This window comes from Gossypium hirsutum, chromosome D13 (genome assembly GCF_007990345.1).
Source record: "Gossypium hirsutum isolate 1008001.06 chromosome D13, Gossypium_hirsutum_v2.1, whole genome shotgun sequence".
Classification (NCBI taxonomy): Eukaryota; Viridiplantae; Streptophyta; class Magnoliopsida; order Malvales; family Malvaceae; genus Gossypium; species Gossypium hirsutum.
The window spans coordinates 934,028-958,323 of record NC_053449.1 but is presented as its reverse complement, the minus strand read 5'-3'; the positions used below and the strand labels follow the sequence as shown (position 1 = coordinate 958,323).

The 24,296-nt window shown below is 31.4% G+C and overlaps 2 protein-coding genes across 2 annotated transcripts; one reads left to right on the top strand and one right to left on the bottom strand.

Annotated features, from left to right (window-relative positions):
• The first annotated feature begins 8,458 nt into the window (after window positions 1-8,458).
• LOC107919527 (protein GL2-INTERACTING REPRESSOR 1) lies at window positions 8,459-9,476 on the top strand. The gene is made up of 2 exons (XM_016848974.2): window positions 8,459-8,661; window positions 8,889-9,476. The coding sequence occupies exons 1-2, from the start codon at window positions 8,524-8,526 to the stop codon at window positions 9,285-9,287; spliced, it is 537 nt and encodes a 178-aa protein (XP_016704463.2). The 5' UTR covers window positions 8,459-8,523; the 3' UTR covers window positions 9,288-9,476.
• Window positions 9,477-13,004: 3,528 nt separating this feature from the next.
• On the bottom strand, window positions 13,005-22,180 carry LOC107920250 (pentatricopeptide repeat-containing protein At5g04810, chloroplastic). The gene is made up of 10 exons (XM_016849854.2): window positions 21,151-22,180; window positions 20,678-20,805; window positions 20,095-20,235; window positions 18,675-18,761; window positions 17,796-17,949; window positions 16,325-16,384; window positions 15,230-15,658; window positions 14,424-14,719; window positions 14,152-14,281; window positions 13,005-13,705 (listed from the first exon to the last, which is right to left on the bottom strand). Exons 1-10 carry the CDS (start codon window positions 22,084-22,086, stop codon window positions 13,181-13,183), a joined length of 2,886 nt encoding a protein of 961 aa, XP_016705343.2. The 5' UTR covers window positions 22,087-22,180; the 3' UTR covers window positions 13,005-13,180.
• Between the last annotated feature and the right edge of the window lie 2,116 nt (window positions 22,181-24,296).

Below are 24,296 nucleotides of genomic sequence, written 5' to 3'. Positions count from 1 at the left end.
CCGCTGCCTTGAGCAGCACTGCAGCCTTCTTGTCGACTGCATCTATTTGGCAGTTTCGTAGCCAATTTTTGGTTGCACTGGTTGTGGAATTAAAAAGTGCACCGCAAGTGTACTAAGTATTCACCCAAATCTATATATTGATAGTGTATTAAATATAAACTTTTTTTTTCCTAAATTATCTCACATTTGTCAAGAAAATTATTAACTTTTTTTGCTTGTTGAAGTCGGTGTGTTATAATCTAATATAAATTCCATAGTTGCTTTAATGAAGCTCGTTTTTTTTATTTACTTCTACTTGAAAATTCTCAAAATCTTTTTATGAGAAATTTTTAATTTTGAACTAAACTTGATTATTATTATTTGATACATTGCCGGTGGAAATTTTTACTCCACAAACCGAGTTGAGATTTTATCATGTGCACTTAAGTTGTATTTAAAAATTCTAGAAATGAATAAATATGAAATGTATCAAAATCTTAACCTCACTTCTGGAGTAACTAGTGTACCAAATAACCCCTATTATTATTATTATTATTATTATTATTATTATTATTATTATTATCTATAAAACCATGTCATCTCACTGCCCAATTCTCTATAAATTGAGAGTAAACAAAGTTGAAAGAGTCTATTATTTTTCCCTAAATCTAATCAGTGGCCTCTGAAATCTCTAATATCACTGAAATCTCTAAAATTAAGCAAGAGTTCTATGGATGATGTTCAATCTAGCAATACTTCTCCTATCTCTAGTGCTAATGACACTATGAAGAACTGCTCTAACATTAATCAAAGTGCAAAGCATAATGAGCTAAACTATTAGCCAATTTAAATTCCTCATATATGTATTCTTTACATAGTAGATTATTCATGTCAAATTTAACAGTTTTTAACCCTTTTTTCTTCTTTTGTTAAGATTCTCCGAGTAACGTCACGCATGCTTCTAAATCAATAAGATTCTTTTGGTGAAGAAGTTGAATTCAACAACACAATATCAAAAGAATCATCACTTGCTGTGATGAGTCGTTCTCATTGTTTAATATATGTGACGGCATGTGAAATCAACCTTAAGTGTGCCAATTGTCAAACCTTTAATCATACATAATTATCCCTCTAAGGAATGTGTAGTTTATTTTAATTTGTGCTGTTCTCCAAACTATATAGGTGAGTTATTGCTCTATATAGGTGAGTTTTAAGTTGAAATTTAATGTTATTCTCCAAACTATATATATAATGTTAGAGTTTACTTTAATGTTAATGTAAGTTTTAATTTTTATATTAAAGTTGTTCTCCAAATTATATATGTAATATATTGCTATATTTAGTTTCTCTTTCCTTTCAAACTCTTGTTAAATCATTTATGATAATTTAAAACTTATCACCAACATTAAAGGGTACTTATTTTTTTTACGAAAATTAAAGGGTATTTTTAATGGTGAGATTAAGGGTTAATTAATTTAGCATTTTGACAAAAAAAATGTAAATGTCAAATTGGGTCTAACTATTAACAACATATTTTATTGGAATAATAAGGGATCGTTTTGAAATAAATTTAAAATATAAAGGACCAGAGTTCAGATACATTAGGAGGAAAAAAATGTTAAAAGAATATGTAACTGAATGGGTATATAATAAGTTACTAATAAAACATTTTGTTATTTTTTACTTAATTCAATTAAAAATCAAAGTAAAAATAAACTTATTCCTCCTCTACTACTATCGTATTTGTATCTAAGAATTTCTAAATTCTAATTTCCAATCATATTGTAATGGCTACTCGTATATTGAGATATGAAGAATGGCATATTGCTTAGAATCTATAAACATTAGATTATTCTCTTGTGGCTCAAGGTCACATTAATATGAGAATAAATTTACCTGACGAAAGAATCATTCCTCAATTAACATAAGTAAGTTTCTATCACGCTGGACAAATTGAGAAAATTATTTTTGTGTCATCATTCATATTCACTCTGATTAAATGATGAAAACTCAAAAATCATACGTTTCATCTCCCATGTAGCGAAGCAACAATAACATTAGAAGATGTAGCATCGATCATGGATGTTCTAATAGACAAGCATCCAATAACAAGAAATTCCATGTTTCATCTTTAGAGGTTCCTTTATATTTATGACATGTAACGGCACATCAGCGTTGTAACCGTCAAAGATGAAAAACATTGGTTAATGGGCTTAATTGATGCAGTTTGAGAGTTTGAAGGCTTAATTGAATGTGTGTTTTGCAAGGGGCTTAATTGTTTTTTTCGCCAAAGTTCAGGGGCTTATTTACCCCTTTAGCCTTTTATTAAAAAATAACTTTTAGAAAATGATTTAAGAAAATTTGTCAAATAACATAAAATAGTTTAGGTAGAATTATCCAAACACTAGAAAGTATCAACTTTTCTAAAAAGTCAATCCATTTTCTATAAATCATTTTCGAAAAGTTGTTTTCAATAAAACAAATGCAACCTAAAAGCTTTCTCCAAAATCATAAAAAATTAAGAAACTTGAATAAAATTTGAAGAACACCGCTTCAATTCTAAAAAATTGGCCTTTTGATCGTATTTAGTTAAAAAACATGGGACTAAACTCGTTCTTCAAGATCAAGTCTAGAACGTCCTTGATGTGGAATCATTAATCTAATATCAAGTCTTGAAGATCCTTGGATCAAAGCTCTCCTAATTTGATTGTATCAACATTGTTAGAGTTGTGTGACCTGAATCCCGCTTGATTCGGGTTGGAAAGTTTGAGGTACAACTCACTTATTAAAGAAATAAAATAGAAAGGCAAAATAGGGGATCTGTGGGGGAGAAGGACCGAGGCCGTAGCCCGCCACAAATCCCCATCCACCACTAAACTCAACTAGGCCATGATGCACAAGTTGAATTCATATAGGATTACACTTCTTCTATTAGACATTGATTATAATAAGGTTGTTTAACCCTTCAAATGTGTGTAGTGAAAAAACTCTTGTATTGTTGTTTTTCAACATTAGTGAATTTCTCCTCCTCTGCTCGTTATTTTTTTCGATAACAGTTTTCCACATAAAATCTACGTGTTCTTATTTTTCTTTCTTATTGCTTTGCAATCATTCCTACTGTCATTATCGACGTATAATATAACAAACACAAAAGAGGTCAAACTCATTCTTTAAAATCAAGCCTTGACGTCCCTTAAAGCAAACCCCATCGACCCAAGATTAGATCTCAAAGACCTTTAGATCAATTCTCAAGCAATCTCAAGCAAATAACCCTCCAAACCATTCTCAATATCAAATCTTGACGACCTATAAAGTTGATTGCATCTATCCAAAATTAAGTCTAAATAACCCTTGGATCAAAACTTCATTGTAGAGAAGTATCAAAGGATTTATTCAACTAAAATTTTATAATTTTTTTTTATTTTCCTAATTTTCAAATCTTAATTTTGTCTTGAAATTTGTGCGTACAATTTTAATCTAATTTTCAATTCTTCCATAGATAATAAAATGAAAATTGGTTCTTTTTATAGATTTATTTAATATAGAAAAGGTAAAAACACCATAATAATTATATTTATTACTTTGTAAAAAGAATGAGTAATTTAGTCATTTCTCAATCGAATTTGTGTTCGGTTGACTCGTGACATTAGCTCAACCAAAATAGTATAGATGCATATAAGCAGAATTAAGACTTACATTAAAAACAAAATTCTATAAGATAACAATTAAATTGATACTAATTAAGTGCGTAACAATAAAATAATTATAATTACTAAATTTATAGTATATTCATGGAAAAAATTATGTAACAAATATATATAATAAAAATTCATTTAAAAAATAAATGTCGCTTTGATTGAAATGATAAAATTAAAAGTTTGATATTAATGTGACTTGAGTTTAAATCAATGTAATCTTTCTGGTCTGTGTATCGTTCTAATAATAAACTGGTGCAACCAACTCCCTTTTTCACACCAGTTAAAATTCCAATCCATTTCGTCTAATTGGGGTTGCACTAGCCCGAACATTGTGCGCCAACTAATGCATGAATAATATTAAAAAATATATAAAATTTCTAACTTTTTACCATAATGGCAATAAATAATAAAAATTTTTATCAAAATATTGTGCATCAGTTGGTGCATGAATATTTCATATTTGAAATTTATTTAATATCATTCGTTTGATATTTGTAAATCTTTTAGTGATATCCCAACTGAATTGGTGTCCGATTGATTTATGATACCAATTCAATTAAGGACTTAATATAAGTATAGATAAATAATAACTCGTACAAAAACGTTCAAACTATTTTTTTTTTGAAAGGATTGTTTAAACTAATCCTATCTACTTAAAATCATGTAAGTAAATATTATATTCTAGCTATTGTGATATTTTATTGGGATAAAACTCAAAATTGTTCATAAATTTTGATTTAATGCGCCATTTGATATATCAACTTTGATTTAATGTAATTATACACATGAATATTTAATTGCGGTTTAAATGTATACTTGAAATTTTAATTTTTTATTCAATTATACAAATTTAAAGAAATAAATACATCAATTTACTTTTACATTGAATAAATATAATTATTTGTGTATGTAACATATAAATGTACAATTGTGTTACATCAATAATGGTGCTGATGATTTATGAAAACTGAATCAAATTAAAATTTCATGTTTAAAATTGAACGAAATCAAAGTTTATGTATAACATTACACATTAGACCAAAATTCATGTACAATTTTGATATTTATCCCTATTTTATGTGAATATATATATTGATGTAGTTTTGATAGAATCACCCATAACCCTTGAACCCAAATCTATCAATACTAAAAATAATATTAATACCGACCGAATTAAAACTCAGTCGACAAATTAAATATTCTATATTAATGGTCACACTATTTAAACCGAATGAAAATTTGTTATTAGAAAGCTAATATGAATAAAAATAAAAATAAAAATAATTTAAACTCTAAATATTTCAATATTCAAAAAAAAAAAGAAACATTTAAGCGTGAAATGAAATTTTTTTTAAAAAAAAAACAAAGAAATTTTCATTATAATCGAGGGCAAAGTTAGATATTTTTTTAGGGTAAAATTAAATTGTATATTTTTACCGTAGTAAAAATGTAATTTCACCATTTTAATAGTCTATATCTTTATAATTTTAAAGGATTAAATCAAATTTTTATCATTTTGAGAGGCTAAAATGTAATTTTATCAATACTAATTTAAATTTTTATAAATTATAAAGGAGTCTAAATAGAAAATTTTCTAATTTAGGGGAGCATGGCCCTCCAACTCCCTTGACTTCGTCATTGATTATAACACCCTTTTCCAAATTTTTTTCAAAATGATGCGGAAAAAAATAACGTATAAATGAATTAATATCTCAATAAAAGAAAATAAGCTAATATTAGAAAAAAAATAGTAATTAAAAGGACTATTGTTATAATATTAATATACATTAACTCAAATTAAAAGAAAAATCTCAAATTAAAAGTTAAAAAAATGAACAAGAAGCATTATTTAGAAAAAAATTAGGATTTGCAATCCACAAAAATTTATTTCAAATTTTAAATTCATTGAAGAGATTTAACCTAAGTTGAAATAAAAACAAAATGTTTTACAGCAATTATAGTAAATAATTTATTGCAAATAAAAAGTTGTAACTGTAATCGTAATTAATGAGAGAATCACATTATTAAAATCACATTTAAAGTCATTTAATATAAATATTATTATATTGTAACTGAAATTGAATGAGTATCAAACTCATGTATTGATTTGATGGTTAGGGTGTTCAACGCTTTAGGTATGGGCTGGGTTCAAGTTGCAACCCAATTATAGTTTTAGCCCAATTAGTGTATGTATTATTGTCAATATAGGAAGATATGGATTTAAATGCATTAAAACACATTATTCTCCTAATTATAAATAAACTGGTAAATTATTTGTGATGAAAATGAAGAAAAATGAATGATAATGCCTAAATAAAGTAAAAAAGTTGCACTGAATTAATGGTTCTGTGTAGATGTATTTATTATGGTAACTGCTAATTAGGAAAGAAAGTAAAAGCTCAATTATTATGCAGTTTAAATATTTTTTGACCAGAAAAGGAAATTACATCAAATTTATATTGGATTTAAAATTTGAAAATATTTTGATTTTAGGTTTAAGTTAACGTTTGTTAATTTTGCACGTCAATAATTAACTAATATTTTTAAAATTTAAAAATTATTTAAAAAGTATATAATTATAAAATTCTCGAAACTTTAATATCTCAAATTTGAACTTCACCTGAATAATTAGGGATAGAGGGATAGCAAAGGGACAACTTTAATTTTTAACTTACGTAGTCCTTTAATTTTTAGAAAATTATTAATTAGTATAATAATAAATTTATATTTTGATTTTTCAAAAATTTTATTTATTTGTAATCTCTTAAGTTTTTTTTTCAATTTCTTTATTTTAATTTTTAGTAATAAGATTGAAACGCTTTCCTTTTAAAAAGAAAAAATGCAGTCCATTGAATAGTAAGGCATTGTGACGGTGGGGAAAGAAGACGTTAATCCTTCACAAATGGGAATTTGCTGTTTTTCTGTCGCTTTGTGTAATTACAACGGTTACTAATATATTCCCTTTTGGATTTTTCCTTAAATACATTAATGCTAATAAAAACCTCTGATTTCATTTCACACGTGTCCCCTTTATATTGTTTCAGTTTCTATTCCCTTTCTTCTCATGTATAATTTTTTTAAATTACAAGTATAAAAATAACGATCAATTATAATGTAAAATTCAATCAATATAATATATAACTGATGAATATTTAGACAAAACTCATATAAGGCATATGCACAATGTGGAAGGGAGATCCACACGGTATAATTGTAGATGGTGGGAGGGGGATGGAGACTCACACATTATAATTGCTGATGGGAGGCTTGAAGTCGGACCTTTAAGATCTGAGATCTCTGCTTTTGTCAATTGTACTAATACTTTATATAATTTGTTTTGATTAAACTAATCTCATGAATCGAATCGATATCGTAATTTTATTTTAAAAGATAGAAAAATCACATATGGGTGAACATTCTTTTACTATAAAGACTTATCAAATTAATCCCTCCATTATTAAATAAATTAATTTAGTCATTGAATTGTTTAACAAAGTTTTATTTTAAAAGCTCTTTTATGTTTTTGCGGAGTTAAACTACAAATGAAATGAATATTTTTCATATTAGTTTTTACATAGTAAATGTTAACTCTGTTATAATTTGACATTATTTTATCCTTTTTAAAAGTACAACGATTCAATTGATATCTATTTAATAATAGAGGTACTAATTTGACCTAATCTCTATAACAAAGAGATATGTCACATTCACGATGTAGTTGGAAGTAAAATATTTAAACAAACAATATAATTTTATAATTGCGAGTTCAATTTTTGAACTTTTGGAAATTTTAAGTAGTTTTTTATTTATTTAAGGATTTTATGTAAAAATATGAAAATTTAAAAATATCAATAATAATATTTATTTTCTTTTTATAAAATAATTTACAGTTTTTTTTTCTAACTAGGTTAGTGTCTGATTATTTTATCAAACCAATACACTTAGAAACATTATAGTAGTATAGATTTAATATATTGTTAGTGTATAAATATATGGGAAAATATTTAGTATATTGTCAGTGGAGTTTCTAGACTCCACAAGTAAAATTAGAGGGTTGACAAGTGTCCTATAGATGCATAATAAAATATTAAAAAGAAATGTTTTAAAAAGACACGTGATAATTTTTAAAAATTGCTTGTAAAATAAAAAAATACAATGCTAGTATACCAAATACTAATCCAAAATATATACACGAAAAAATTAACTACATAATGTCACCTATTAAAAGTTTAACTATTTGTATTTATTTTGAAGGTGTTTTTTCAATGAGGTGTTAAGGATATTTTAAAGATGTCATCATGTGCTTAAAAATTAGGTATATAAATTTATTTATTAATGTATATTAAATACAAAAATTTTCTCACATTTGTTAAAAAAAATTCATTAATTTTTTTTCTTTGCCAAAGTTGGTGTATTATAATCTAATATAAATTTCATAGTTATTTTTAATGGAACTCCTTTTCTTATTTACTTTTACTTGCAAATTCCAAAAAAAAAAACTTTTATGGGAAATTTACAATTTTGAACTATAAACTTGATTACTATAATTATTTGGTACATTGACGATGAAAAATTTTAACTTCACAATATTGAAATTTTGCCTCTGTACTTAAATTGCATTTAAAAAATTTTAAAAAAAATAAGAGATGTCAAAATCTCAACCTTACTTATGCGTTACAAATCTTCGTCGCTGTACAAAATAATTACCCTTATTATTATTATTATTATTATTATTATTACCTACTCATTGTTCTCTATAAAACTATGTCCTCTCACTACTCAATTCTCTATAAATTGTGAGTAATCAAAGTTGAAAGAGTCTATTATTCTTTTCTAATTTCAATCAATGGCCTCTGAAATCTCTGAAATTAAGCAAGAGAGTCCTATGGATGATGTTAGATCTAGCAATACTTCTCTCATCTCTAGTGCTAATGTCACTGTGAAGAATTGCTCTAACATTAACCGAAGTGCAAAGCATAATGAGGTAAACTATTAGCCGATTTAAATTTCTTATATATGTATTCTTTATATAGTAGATTATTCATGTCCAATTTATCAATTTTTAACCCTCTTTCTTCTTTTGTTAAGATTCTTCGAGAAGTCTGAGTAAATGATTGAAATCCAGTGAAATTTGACGATACTCTTAATAAAGAAATTCATTTCAATTTATCAACTTTTTATGTTTCCGTGTTTTTTTTTTCTTTTTTTAAGGAACCTCGTCAGGGAGTTGCTCGGAAGAGAAGTTTGACTGAAACTGGCGAAGAAGAAAACGGAAGAAGCATAGATTTGAATGTTGAGCTAACTCCGACAGGTCAACCCCCAAAAGATCGTTTATCTACTAACCGATCTTCGGAGATCTCATCAACATCGCTATCGGAAACGTCACGCATGCTTCTGAATCAACAAGACTCTTCTGGTGAAGAAGTTGAGTTCAGCAACGCAACACCGGAGGAACCGCCACTTGTTGCGATGGGTTGTACCCGTTGTTTAGTATTTGTGCTGACAAGTGAAACCAACCCTAAGTGTGTCAATTGCCAAACCCCTGATCATCTTATTGATGTACTTCATTATAATCCCCCAAGAAACCAAAGCATGTTTAGTTTATTTTAATTTTAATGTTGTCCTCCAAACTATATAGGCAAGATGTTGCTCTCTTAGGCTTTAATTTTAATTTTAATGTTGTTATGCATAAGTTATTGCTGTTTTAGGTTTAAGTTTAAGTTTAATGTTGTTGTCCAAACTATATATGTAGTTTGGTTTCTTTTAATGCAATATATTACTCTATGTATTTTCTCTTTCCTTCTAAACTCTTGTTAAATTAAGGGATCATTTTAAAATAAATTTAAAATAAAAAGGACCAGAGTCCAAATACATTAGGAGGAAAAAATGTTAAAAAATATGTAACTCATTGGGTGTCTAATAAGTTACTAATAAAATATTTTGTTAGTTTTTACTTAATTCAATTAAAAACCAAAGGAAAACTATTTTAAAAATGGGTAAACTATACTATTAGTCATTAATCTATAGGTAATTTTTCATTTTGGTTACTTAATTTTAAAAAGTTTAAGTCATTGAACTATTCAGAAGTTTTAATTTAAGTCACTGGGCTGTTAAATTTTTTTTTTGAAAGTTTCGCCAATGAATTCCAAGCGACAATTCAACGACCGGTACGATGAATCAATACTTATCGACGAGTAGAAGAATATACTCTAGATCCAAGTTGATTTAATGGTGAGTGTCAGAGATTGGAAAAAAAACTGTTTGAATTTTGATTTGCAGATTTGTGATGTCTAAAGTTATGATAATTAAAATTTAATTTACAATTATTAGTTAAAAAGTATTAGAATGATAAGTGTTGTTTAATTCTCAATGTTCTGCTTCCTCAATTTCATCTAGTTGCATTTTGGGGTCAGTGGTAGTGTGTTTTCCCTCGAGCCATTTTGGTGAGAACTTCAATTCAACAATAGTTCTCTCAATATGCTTAGTGTCTCTAATGAGCCTTGGGTTCTACTTAACGAGGGAAGGAGATGGTAGTAAGTATTTTCCATGGACCTTTTCAGTATGCTTGACAAATTCGCCTAAATCGAATTCCACCATTTCAACCGCTGCCTTGAGCAGCACTGCAGCCTTCTTGTCGACTGCATCTATTTGGCAGTTTCGTAGCCAATTTTTGGTTGCACTGGTTGTGGAATTAAAAAGTGCACCGCAAGTGTACTAAGTATTCACCCAAATCTATATATTGATAGTGTATTAAATATAAACTTTTTTTTTCCTAAATTATCTCACATTTGTCAAGAAAATTATTAACTTTTTTTGCTTGTTGAAGTCGGTGTGTTATAATCTAATATAAATTCCATAGTTGCTTTAATGAAGCTCGTTTTTTTTATTTACTTCTACTTGAAAATTCTCAAAATCTTTTTATGAGAAATTTTTAATTTTGAACTAAACTTGATTATTATTATTTGATACATTGCCGGTGGAAATTTTTACTCCACAAACCGAGTTGAGATTTTATCATGTGCACTTAAGTTGTATTTAAAAATTCTAGAAATGAATAAATATGAAATGTATCAAAATCTTAACCTCACTTCTGGAGTAACTAGTGTACCAAATAACCCCTATTATTATTATTATTATTATTATTATTATTATTATTATTATTATCTATAAAACCATGTCATCTCACTGCCCAATTCTCTATAAATTGAGAGTAAACAAAGTTGAAAGAGTCTATTATTTTTCCCTAAATCTAATCAGTGGCCTCTGAAATCTCTAATATCACTGAAATCTCTAAAATTAAGCAAGAGTTCTATGGATGATGTTCAATCTAGCAATACTTCTCCTATCTCTAGTGCTAATGACACTATGAAGAACTGCTCTAACATTAATCAAAGTGCAAAGCATAATGAGCTAAACTATTAGCCAATTTAAATTCCTCATATATGTATTCTTTACATAGTAGATTATTCATGTCAAATTTAACAGTTTTTAACCCTTTTTTCTTCTTTTGTTAAGATTCTCCGAGTAACGTCACGCATGCTTCTAAATCAATAAGATTCTTTTGGTGAAGAAGTTGAATTCAACAACACAATATCAAAAGAATCATCACTTGCTGTGATGAGTCGTTCTCATTGTTTAATATATGTGACGGCATGTGAAATCAACCTTAAGTGTGCCAATTGTCAAACCTTTAATCATACATAATTATCCCTCTAAGGAATGTGTAGTTTATTTTAATTTGTGCTGTTCTCCAAACTATATAGGTGAGTTATTGCTCTATATAGGTGAGTTTTAAGTTGAAATTTAATGTTATTCTCCAAACTATATATATAATGTTAGAGTTTACTTTAATGTTAATGTAAGTTTTAATTTTTATATTAAAGTTGTTCTCCAAATTATATATGTAATATATTGCTATATTTAGTTTCTCTTTCCTTTCAAACTCTTGTTAAATCATTTATGATAATTTAAAACTTATCACCAACATTAAAGGGTACTTATTTTTTTTACGAAAATTAAAGGGTATTTTTAATGGTGAGATTAAGGGTTAATTAATTTAGCATTTTGACAAAAAAAATGTAAATGTCAAATTGGGTCTAACTATTAACAACATATTTTATTGGAATAATAAGGGATCGTTTTGAAATAAATTTAAAATATAAAGGACCAGAGTTCAGATACATTAGGAGGAAAAAAATGTTAAAAGAATATGTAACTGAATGGGTATATAATAAGTTACTAATAAAACATTTTGTTATTTTTTACTTAATTCAATTAAAAATCAAAGTAAAAATAAACTTATTCCTCCTCTACTACTATCGTATTTGTATCTAAGAATTTCTAAATTCTAATTTCCAATCATATTGTAATGGCTACTCGTATATTGAGATATGAAGAATGGCATATTGCTTAGAATCTATAAACATTAGATTATTCTCTTGTGGCTCAAGGTCACATTAATATGAGAATAAATTTACCTGACGAAAGAATCATTCCTCAATTAACATAAGTAAGTTTCTATCACGCTGGACAAATTGAGAAAATTATTTTTGTGTCATCATTCATATTCACTCTGATTAAATGATGAAAACTCAAAAATCATACGTTTCATCTCCCATGTAGCGAAGCAACAATAACATTAGAAGATGTAGCATCGATCATGGATGTTCTAATAGACAAGCATCCAATAACAAGAAATTCCATGTTTCATCTTTAGAGGTTCCTTTATATTTAAAAATGGTTCAATTTTTACGTAATTTCTAGTTGCCATGTAATTGAAGTGTTGATTTACAACTTGCATGAAATCGTATAATAATATAAGTGAGTTCAATATTCATAAACGCTCACTTAATCAGCTTAGAAGCTACAAATTTCACTCATGGTTGTTGACCCATTTCTTTAATGACCAATTGATATGAGCATCCAAATATAAGCACAGATATAGGTGGTATACCAATGAAAAGTGTCAAGTATAAGCACGGCCCTAAACCTTAAGAAAGTGCTTGGTGCATACATGGATGACAAGGTTTAGGATGGATTTCACACTTAGGCAGATAGGCTGGAATAGGTAATCCGAAATGTTTTGAGATTAAACTGAGGTTTCCGTTTGATTTTATAATTCGTAATCAATGAGTAAACATTAGTAATTATTCATTAATTGGTTAGAATAAGAACTAAAATTTGGAGGTATAGACTATTTTGCAATAAAATCAAAATGTGAGAAGTAAATGTCTTAGGAGTAAAAGTTTGGATTAGAAATAGGATGGAGCATTATAAGGATAATAGCCCCAAGGGCATAAGAGCAAAAATACCATTTGAAAGATGCAATGGAGGGAACGATTATCATTTTCTAATTCATGATTTCATTTCTAAATTTATGACAAAAAATTTCTCTCAACTCAAGCAAAATGTGCGCTAAGAAAAATTTCAAGATAGGAACAATAGTGGATAGGCATATGACCTGGCTGACAATACATAAACTAATAGTAGCAAAACATGATTTATTACCATAATCTGTTCAAATCTTCATCATCAAGATCATTGTCACCATCGGTCACATTATCAAGATATACATCGTTATCTTCGTCATCACTTTCAGGCTCATCATCTGTTTCGGGATCAGATTTTGCAGCAATTGTATGGTATGAATTCCAATCAGGAGGGAAAGTCTTCTGCAGAGCTTCTGTAAGCTCTCCACCTGACCTCTCAATCTTACGTAAACACCTCGACCAGTGAACTGCAGTTCCCATATCGACAGTCAAACCAGACACGATCATCTCTCGACAGACAGACAACACTCCCGAGTAAATATATGCCTCTGCAACAGTAGCCCTCGATAGAAGTGATGTCATCAAACAATGATATACGGCTTTATCTGGTTTCAAACCGGCCAGTTTCATCTCTTCAAAGCATTTCAAGGCCTTCTCCGGAAGAGAAGCACGCGCCCATCCATGAATAAGTGTGGTATAGGTTTTAACATTTGGCTTTATTCCAATAGCATCCATTTCTTGAATTGTTTTTGTTGCTCTCTGGTAAAAACAAATATCAGAGTAAGAATTTACTGCTGAAAGAATATTAACATCAATGGACAGGAAACACTCGAAAGCTCGTTTTAGGGAAAATAATGCCAAAAATAAAATTAACAAGGTTCATGCAATCTATCTAGCGCGAATGCACTTGAACACAAATGAAGTTGAGTTCACGGTCTTCTGACTTCCACAGCCTACAAAGGCACAAGTCCACCCAATTCATGGTCAAGTATGCTATTTGAGATGATAAGAGATGAAAAACTAAAGACATCTAAGACTAACTCATCTTGATCCGAAAAGACCGGATTAAATCCTAAAATAGCTATAAATTAAAGCATTTTAGGGTAAATACACCTTAGCAATGGAATGACAATGGAATCTCACTCTAAGTGTTATTCGGACTATAAAACTTACTAAAGTTTGTAAAATCCCCTCAAGATACATACCAGCATGTCTCCAGCTTTGCAACACGCATTTATAAAAGATGTGTAAGTATGGATATCAGGCTGAACCCCTTCTTGTTTCATTTGCTGTATCAAGTCAGCAGCCTCCCAAACATCACCTCTCCTAGCCCATCTAAAAGAAAAGAAAACAAAAGATGGAAGTCATTTCATATTATAGATACTCAAAATAAGTGAAGACTAGTAGCAGGCTAAAAGAGGATACTAAGACTGTGTTCTAGTAAATTAGAGAGAAGAAGTTTAGTAAAAGTCCAAACCCATCGATTAGAATGTTGTAGACAAAGGTGTTTCTCGGAATATTTTGAGCAGCCATCTCTTTTGTGACAGCTAGAGCACTTTGCATCCTCCCAGACTTGCAGCATGCTTTCAGAAGAGCTTCATATGTATAGACGTCTAGCTCAAGGCCCTCATTTCTCAATTTTGAAAAATACTCGAAGGCTTTTCCAGTATCACCCAATGAAGCATAGCCGTGCATGATGGTTGTGTATGTGTGTTCATTTGGAGTTATGCCAGCCAGTGTCATCTCATCCAATATTTCAACAGCTTTTTCCATCTGCAAAAATTAATTCAAACCTTAAGTTAGCAATATCAATAGATCTTAGTCAAAAGGACAATATGTCTCAAAATGAATGCCACGATAGATATCACTTGAAATTCCAATTTTGAAACCTCCAGTTTGAGGATTGAGGGTGGGAGAGTAGGGTTCATGGAATAGCAGAAGGCTCTCCGAATTGCCTAATCCAATGCCTATGAATCCCCATGTATACGAAAAAGAATGGAACGGAATACAGTTGAATGTAGCAATGCATGGAGTAATATAAAACTTCTCCTTCCAGTATCATGTGTAAAACAATTTACCAGCCAACTGGTAATGTTCTGCATGCAGTTACTCCATTGGCTAAATGAAATACCCAGGGATGAAATACTTGAATTAATTATTTTATAAAAAATTAATACTCGACTAATGTGACAAAAATTCATGATATAAGCATCCCTCTAGCCTTGCCAGTGCACATGAAAAATCCAGGATTTAACTACCTCAGTATCTTATATATCATTATACCTGACGTTTCTCAGTAAGGCCAAGAATCAAAGCGTTGAAAGTGTGTACAGTTGGAATGCAACCACTCCTCCTCATCATATCAAAAACTTCCAACGCTCTTCTCATTTCCCCAGCTCTTGCAAAACCATGTATAATGGGCATAAATGTCCGTGTAGTAGGTCGATGCCTCTCCTTCTGCATTTCCTTGACAGTATGAATTGCGCGATCCATGTTACCCATCCCACAAAAGGCCCGGATGATATTATTATATAGTACTACATCAGGCTTCAAACCATCTTTGACCAGATCCTCAAAAATTGCAAAAGCATTGGCCCAATCTTTTAGTTTCAAATATCCATTGATCAACATGGAATAAGTCTTCATGTTATGCTTTATACCAGCAGATTCCATCATTTTGCTAACTTCTAAAGCTTTGGAGACTTTTCCAATCTGGAAACAAAATGCATAAAGAAGGTAATTAATTCAGAGACATATTAGAAGGAGTATTTCATAATAATGTCTTTAAGCATTTTTCCGCAATAATAGAGATGCAATTTCAGGGAAAAAATTGAAACCTTTAGAAGTGAAAGTAGCAGAGAATATCTTAATTAACAGGAATATTTTAGAAAATAGCAGAGACATATTGACAGGAATTTTTTAGAAGTGAAAATAGCAGAGATGCAATTTAAAGGGTTGGCTTATGCTCTTGACCGGCATACTTGAGTTATGTTTCATAAGAAACAAGTCTATATTTTAGTTCAAATTCAGTTTGCCTCCTTAGAAAAGATCACAAGCTCCTAATTCATTTGTAGTACTATTCCCATCTGATTTCTTTAGAATTTAACTGGCACAGAAAAACAGGGACAAGGCACGAAGGGGCTACAGATTTTTCCAGAGACTACAAAGAAAACTAGTTGAACATATATTTTACTACTTTCTAGGGAAAGGACAGGCAAAGTAGGATAAAATGCTTCAATTCAACAAAGAGATTCACTGAACTTCAACACTCCCCAAAACACACACACACACACAGAAGAGGAATACACCGTACAAGGGGGGTTTGGGGGAGTGCATACAAAGGAAAAGAATCATTGAATAAAAATTAAAAATCCTTGCCTTAGCATAAAGATTAATAAGACATCCATAGCTGATGATTGAGGGAGTAAATCCACATTCCTGCAGCAAATTTCTAGAAAAAGTTAACATAGAGAAAAAGATAAGTATAGTTGGTATAACATGTTCCATGGAAATATTAAATGGAATTAGCCCTTTCTATGAAGAATTTACACCCTTCAACCAATAAGAACCCATTTAGTAATTAAGACTGTCTCCATTCAGACAGACTAAGAGAGTAATCTTTGGAGTTCGAATTTTCAAAGGTAAAATATGTTTGAGAAGTGAAAAATAACAACGTAATTTAGAATTATACATAAATCAAAGATAATTGAAATGATTGAGGAATATTGTGTGTTTGTGATAGGGGGAGCAATCCTATGTGTTTGGTTGAAAGTGGCAGAATGAGAGAGTGGTGTGATGCTTAAATGTGATTGATATATAGGATACATGGTGATGTCCAGTCCATGCCTGGAAATGGAGAATCCATAAATGACAAGGGAAAAAAAAGAGAGTAAATTGCATTATTTGAGGTAACAACTTAAATATTTTTCTTGATTCATCCCTCAACCAGCAAAATTTTTCTATTCTAACATCAATTTTACTTGTACAATGAACAGAATGACTAGAAAATAGATATTTAAAAACAATTACATAGTTTCATTTTCAAATGCTAATCTCCAATTTGATCAATTTCTAGCAATAGATAACACAATATCCACTTCATCTTTTCTAGGATTCCTGGACCAAAAAGTTCAAGATCTAATCTTTATAAGTGTTAACATGTTTTAGTTACTTTTATTTTTAAAAATTCAAGAGGTGAATTTTATAATATGATATTCTTAGTTATGCAAAAGGTGGTTTTTGTGTAAAAGAGATGAATGAGAAGAAATAAACATAACCATATTCAAAAAAAAAAAAAAAAGAGAGAAGTTATGAACTTCAGATCTTTTCAAAAGGTTGAGCTTCATGACTATGGAGAGAAGAAAACAAAAGCAAAATCATGGAAAGAGAAGATTTGTCTATAAAAACAGCATTCTACACTGCCTAAGTTAAAGGTGAAAGGAGAAAAGATTAAGGCCTTTACGGCCACAATCATAAATATCTACATACAAAATTAGCTTTTCAGATGCCAAAGCGTTGTCCTTTTGAGTTTTCTCCTATATTAGTCAATTGTTTACCTTTTCCAAAATGCAAACATCATACACCTCAAAGTGATGAGGGATGTCAGGGTACTACCGGCTTAATACAAGGAAAAACCAGAAAGCTCAACCATTCATTGGTAAAAGAACAACCAAAATAAAAAAGCCAAACTATCAAAAGGGCAGTGACTCTTTCTTTTCCTTCAGGGGATAAATAGAGACTAGATTAAGACATGGTTTATGAACGCAAATTTACATCTATTTGATTCTGATAACTTCTAAATTCCATGTGTATAGAAAACTTTACAAGAATAAATGAAATGAGCTTTTACCTTAAGTCTTTCAAACACAATCAAGCATTTTTCTTCATTGCCAATCATTGTATAGCCATCCATCATGGTATGGTAAATGTCAATAGGGGCATCTATACCTTCTTCTTCCATTTCTCTAACCAATGCTTCAGCTCGCTCCATGTTGCATGTTTGACTGCAAATGAAAGCAAAATATGGAAGCAAAAAAATTAGCCTATAATGAAGATGATTATGACAACAAAAATAAGAAGCTTAGACAAATAGAATAGCAAAAGTACGGAGATAGCCAACTGTAGAAACATGATAGCTACCTTGGCAAAGATACTACTTTAATATACCAACATAAATTCATATCTTAAAAAGCTATTAACAAGATTATCCTAGAAGAACTAACACCTATAAACATAAATTCTTCTGTCTGTCTATACACATTGGCAACTAGTTCCTATCCAGCCTATAAACAACTAACACATTGCATAATGAACATGTTTCACTAAGACTTAACTCACAAGAAGTGGTTTGAATAGAAAAGAGTTTGAAAATGTTAAAGGTTAACTAACATTGAGTTCTGGAATTGCAGCAATAAAACAACTCCACGGCACATGAATCTCCAAATATACATTATATCAACAATATCTATGAGATATTGCATCAGTCCACATGAGATCACTTGGACATTTTAGCAAAACCCGCTAATTAGAACATGATAAAAAAAAATAGAATATAGCTGAAGATGTATTAACATAAACACAAACTATGTGAATCCACTATAAGTCTCAAATTTATCTTCATTGACCTATGCACAAAAAGAAAATGGCCCAAAAATTGCAAAAGAAAAAAAACACAAAATACAGAAGAATAAAAATATTGTATGATAGAAGCCAAGCTTTTACTACTTACCAATGAGCATAAACAATATTTCCATAAATGATTGCATTCAGAGGTGTATGTCTCTCTTTCGCCTCCTCAAACCAATAATCTGCAGCTCTTCCAAAATGACACAGGATATTAGTTCAAGATGAAGCAAATTTACCCATTTTGGCCATTGATAATTTCATAGCCCCATAATGGCCATAAAATTCACCAAACAAACTTTAATTAGTCTACCACAATTTTGCAAACAATTTAAAAAAAAAAAAAAAAAAAAAAAAAGCAAATGCAAGATGCTCAAGAAACATAGTACTTTAACCAGATAAGTCCATTCAAACACATAAGAACATTGAACCAGACATGCACTTAGGAAAGTTTTGAATCCTCTTGGTCCCTTAGTGATAAGCATCCAATTTAAAACCATTTGGTAATAAGTAGAGGAGTTTAACTTGAATATAAGAGTACAAAAAAATCAAAAGACTTAATAGATGTGGGACGACACCGCTTAACACTTATCAAATAAGAAATAACCTCCAAAGAAATTATCAGTTTTGCATTTTCATTTTACACCAAAAGACTTTTGAATCATGAGAGCACACCTAATGATATTCAATGTTGTCAAATATATTATACATACTCAGAGGAAATTAAGTGATATCTTAAAGGCTATAGATTGAGTCACTACTGGTCATAGTAAAAGACATGCATAGGCACTACATTATCCTTTGGCTATCCCCCACCCCCATCATAAAACTGGTAACTTTTTGTTAGATTTCTATCAACCTCCAAAAAATAATACTAAATGCATAAAAGTTGATGTAGCCTGAGAAATCGTTAATGTGACACATTTTTTCAATGGAATACTAGAAGAGGTTCTGAACAATCCAAACAGAAAAAATAACATATTGCTACAGAAATCTCGGAACATGACTATGATTAACCCACCTCAAAATCCACAAATAACTAGACTCTTAGACAAGTCAGCAATGGTTTTTCAGGAATTTAATATATTTTACCCTTTACCTAAATTGTAACATATTAGATATATTTTTATAAAATGTTTAATAGTAGCATTATCAGACTGAGTAATTAAATCTTGATAAAGAAAATATCAAAGTTACATTCAAATATAATAACTTGGATATTCCACCCACTGTAAATTAATAAAAATGACCATTCCCAATAATTGAAACTAATATCCAGTGTAACCCCAACCATATTCCATTATTTACTGTTCCATGGAGCCAAGAAAGCCCTATGAGCTGAAAAAACACATCGAATTTCAGCAACCTTGAAAAAAATAGTTAAAAACTAAGGTCCTAATAAAGCAGGCACTATGTGTCAAAAACATTAATTCAAGAGCCAAACATTCAAAAGAGAAAAAGGAGGAAAAAAAAGAAAAAAAGGAACAAATGTACTGGAAAAGGAAGAACCTGTGAGGTTTACTTACTCAGAATTGCCAATTTTGGCAAATCCTCTGACAAGTATACTGTATGTCACAAGGGTTATTTCAATGCCCTCTTCCTTCATTTTTCTAACACAAGATAAGGCTTCTTCCATGTCTCTGCCAACTGCATATGCATGAACAAGGCTGCACGACATAAACTATCTTAATATCTGGTAAAGAACAATGTATAAACTTTACCTTAAAAACTACTTGAAATCAATCATACAAAGATAAAGGTAAGCAAACTTCTATGAAGTATAGAATTACTGTTGAGAAAAAAAGAAGTAGACGAAGGATAAGCAATAGAACCATCTCAGATGCATTAACAATGAAGCTACTAACAATTTCTAGATATGGGGAAGGCCTTTATAAGATTGAAGATAAAGCAGCTTGGCTCTTGGATCTTCTGAAAACAATCAATGAATTTAACATGATTTAAGCGCAACAATATTAGCACCCCTAAACTATAGATGCCTATCAGAAGAACATAAAAGTCATTTGCTAAGATGCTCAGAAACCCAAAATCAAGCCAGCTCGCATAAGAACATGTGAAACTAAGGCACGGATAATATATAGAAATACATACTTTGTATAGACATGTGAGGTTGGCTCTATTCCCCTTGATCGCATCCTCTCAAATGTTTCGCGAGCACGGTGCATGTCCCCTCGTCTTGCATAATAGTTCACCATCAATCCAAACTCTCGTCTAGAAGGCTGAGAAAAATGAAAAGGACAAGAAACAATTAAATTCTGTACAAATCAAATAAAATTTCCTTGAAATTAGAACCTTGGAGAAGCTTAAGTTGTTTAAAATATTCCAAGGAATTCAGACGTCCGTAAGAAATGGAAGTTAGCTAACAGACAGAATTGCCATAGTCAGAAATTTCATGGCTCTCAAGATATGGACATAAGAGAATATAAGAGAAGCATATGCATATCTAAGTTTCTCAATATTGTAGCCTGCTAGCAGATGGTATTTTCTTACACTGAAACATATAACTGTTTTTCAATATTATGAACAAGTATATACAAGGTTGATATAATGAAGAAGCAAATCACCTTGTCAATCCTCTCAAAAGCAATAACTACTTTCTGCCAATTCTCCGGCTCGGAATCCAAAACCTTACGAAACAACCTCCGGGACCCTTCTCTCTCTTGATGCCACTTAGACTTATTACTCAAGTTTTGACCTTGATACCCCTCAACCCATCTAGCCCTCTCCTCTGCTTTTCCCTTCAACCTTGTCCCATCATCCAACTTCACCGTCAGGACTCTCCCATGAAACTCAACCCCATCAAACTCCACCGCCTTCACAGCCGACTTCTCCGCTACCGGAGGCGGACCTCCGTATATCACAAACCCAAAACCCGCATTTCTGTGTATCTCATTGTGGGCTTTGATCACAATAACGTCTTTTATTGGACCGAACTGCCGGAAGAATTCAGCCACCTCATGTTTCTTAATCCAACTGGGAAGATTCCCAATGAAAACCTTCCCATGTTGGCGGAAATTTTCAGGCTTTTCAAGCTCTGGCGACGGAGCTTCGGGTTCAGAAATTTGAGTTGCCTTTCGGGTATCATGAAGAAGAGGCGGAGGTGGAGGAGGCGGGAAGAGTTTGCTAGAGAGGCGAAGTTTGGAGACAAGAGATTGAGTGGTTCTTGTAGTTTCACCAGGAGAAGGGACATGAGAAAAATTGTTGTTGGTAGTAGAAGTAGTAGGAGTAGGAGTAGGAGTAGGAGTAGTAGTGGAGAAGTTTTTGAGGGGATTGGAAGAGATTTTGTGTTTGGGGGAGGAATTGATGGACTTGGGGCGGCGTATATTAGGTTCGGGAGGTTGAGGTGGCGGTGAAAGGGAGAAGGAAACGGAGGTGGAGGTGGTGGTGGTGGTGGTGGTGGTGGTGGTGGTGGCGGTGGCGGAGGAAGAGTGGGGCTTTGAGGTGAAAAGAGGTGAGTGACAGTGTGAGGTGGGGAGTGACACAAGGCTATCCATTACCATCACATTCTGTCGAGTTCTGAAATTTTCTTTTGGTTACTTTATAACTAAACTACCCACACAAACCAGGGCGGGTAAAATTCAATCCATCCACTCTTTTCATTATATTTTGCCCAACACCCTTTATAGTTTATCTTGGGCCTGGTGATGTTTGAATTGGTTCAGACTCGACCTGACCATCAGTCCGAAAAATGGTAAAGAGGGCCTACTATAACATATCTGTACTGTAGCTTCCAGTCAATCATCGGTGGATTCAAGAGAATGTTAGTCCATTTTCGAGAGAGATCCCTGCACATACAATAGTAAAAAGGGCCTGCAAGGCAACTTGGAATCTCCTTCCAATGTTCTCCAGGTGACAATAAGATTTCTCTTAATTTCTTGTATAATGGTTGCAGGATTCTGATTTTTCCAAATAACCCAGAGGACTACCGCTTGAGTAGTATAGATGAATTGGTTGTTCTCACTCTTCCAATGGATGGATTGTATCCAATCTTCTAGGCATGGAATTATGTGTTGTTCTTATACTCTATATGTTTGAAAACTTAATGGACATCCAAACCACACAGCCCTCACATAGGAACATGTCAGAAACAAATGATCCAATGTTTCTTGTTTCGAAGGATTCATCTTCCATAGTTCTTTCTAAGGAAAGGTTGAACGATAATGATTATTGCTACACTCAAATTCATTGCAAAGTAAAGCATATGCACAACGAACTTGGAATTCACCCTTTGTGTGATACATCCAAGCAAATTTATCGTCACCATTTAGAAGTGAAAAACGTAGTGCTTCCCACCAACTCTCCCCAAGTGTCTGAATGATAAGATCATGATTACATAACTTGTGTATTGGATGAATAAATCTGAATAGCCACAGCTGTAATTGCAGTTGGGTATTGGGAGGATGCAGGAGGAAATTATTACAACTAACTATTATATGCCCTCTCTACTATAAACTTGGAGGCCCTGAAGCATGACAAAGTGTATATTGGTATAGAAGATAAAACTGATCGGATCAGTGTATACCTAGCACCTTGAGAGAGGCATAATGCTTTCCATGAAGCTAGCTTGCTCTGCATCTTTTCTAACAAAGGTTGGAAAATTTATTTTTTGTTATTAAGGTAATCCATCTATATTTCCAAATATTTTTCAAGACCCTTGAGTCTATTTGACTCCTATACATCCATCGCTTCGTCCTCATCTGCCCAAAAGGACTAAAAAAACTAGTTCAGACTTAGCATTGTTAACTGACAAATCAGAGAGTGCAGAGAAAGAACGTAACAGGGATTTAATTGTGAGACAAGAAAGCACCGAAGCATTGAAGAACAAATAACAATCATCAGCAAATAGCATATACGATATTGGGGTCCATTCTATACAATGCTAACCCCCTATATCTTTTGTTCTTTTTATGCCTTTATGAGTTGTAGTGAAAGTACGTTTTGACATAGCTAAAATAAGTACGGTGATAGAGAATCGCCTAGTCTCAATCCCCATTTCAGATATATGGGCTCGGTCAGAATCCATTTATTAAAATTTGATATGTCACCATACTAACACACTGCATCATAAGCTGTCTCTATCGGTCACTAAACCTCGTTTCATGCAGGATAGCCAACAACATGGCTTACACATATTGATTTTGAGTGCACCTAATATCCCTTTCCCTTTTTTCTTCTGTTGAATAAAAGTGTTTCGGTACAATGTTATTAAATGTTGCATAATCGAATTTAGATAGTTAATCAGTACTTTGGCACACATTTTGTAATCAACCTTACATAAGTGATTGACCGAAAATCTGTAAACAATTGAATTTGTTGTCATTTAGAAACCAATATAATCGGTGTTTTGTTTAACTCTCTTAACAAATAGCCTATATTCAAGAAGCTCAAACAAGATAATGGTTGGTATTATGGTTTTGTCTCTTGCATCCATCAAAAGTCTTGAAGGGTTCATGAAGGGGAGCGCCTCAATTAGCCACATGGTACCCTATTAATATATAAGTGCCTTATATCTCCTAAGTTGGTGGTTCGAGTCTCCTCACACTCAAGTTATTTATATAATTAATATTCCACACTATACTGACACTAATTCCGTAACTCTTGTAGGTTGTATCTCGACCAACTAATAAGCTCCCCCTCCGTGAACCCTTCAAGGCTCTAGGAGAGGTGGGAGACAAAAACTACTCAATAGGTAATACTTCGAAAACTTTTG

Bases quoted from the DNA above. Each gene is read 5' to 3' on its own strand.
- LOC107920250 (XM_016849854.2), bottom strand. From the start codon at position 22,086: ATGGTAATGGATAGCCTTGTGTCACTCCCCACCTCACACTGTCACTCA. The intron at 16,385-17,795 runs GTAAAAGCTCAT...AATTTGCTGCAG, and splicing joins TTGTGTTTGAAAGACTTAAG to GAATGTGGATTTACTCCCTC. The intron at 13,706-14,151 runs GTATGTATCTTG...TGTTTTTACCAG, and splicing joins GCAAAGCTGGAGACATGCTG to AGAGCAACAAAAACAATTCA.
- LOC107919527 (XM_016848974.2), top strand. From the start codon at position 8,524: ATGGCCTCTGAAATCTCTGAAATTAAGCAAGAGAGTCCTATGGATGAT. The intron at 8,662-8,888 runs GTAAACTATTAG...TCTTTTTTTAAG, and splicing joins GAAGTGCAAAGCATAATGAG to GAACCTCGTCAGGGAGTTGC.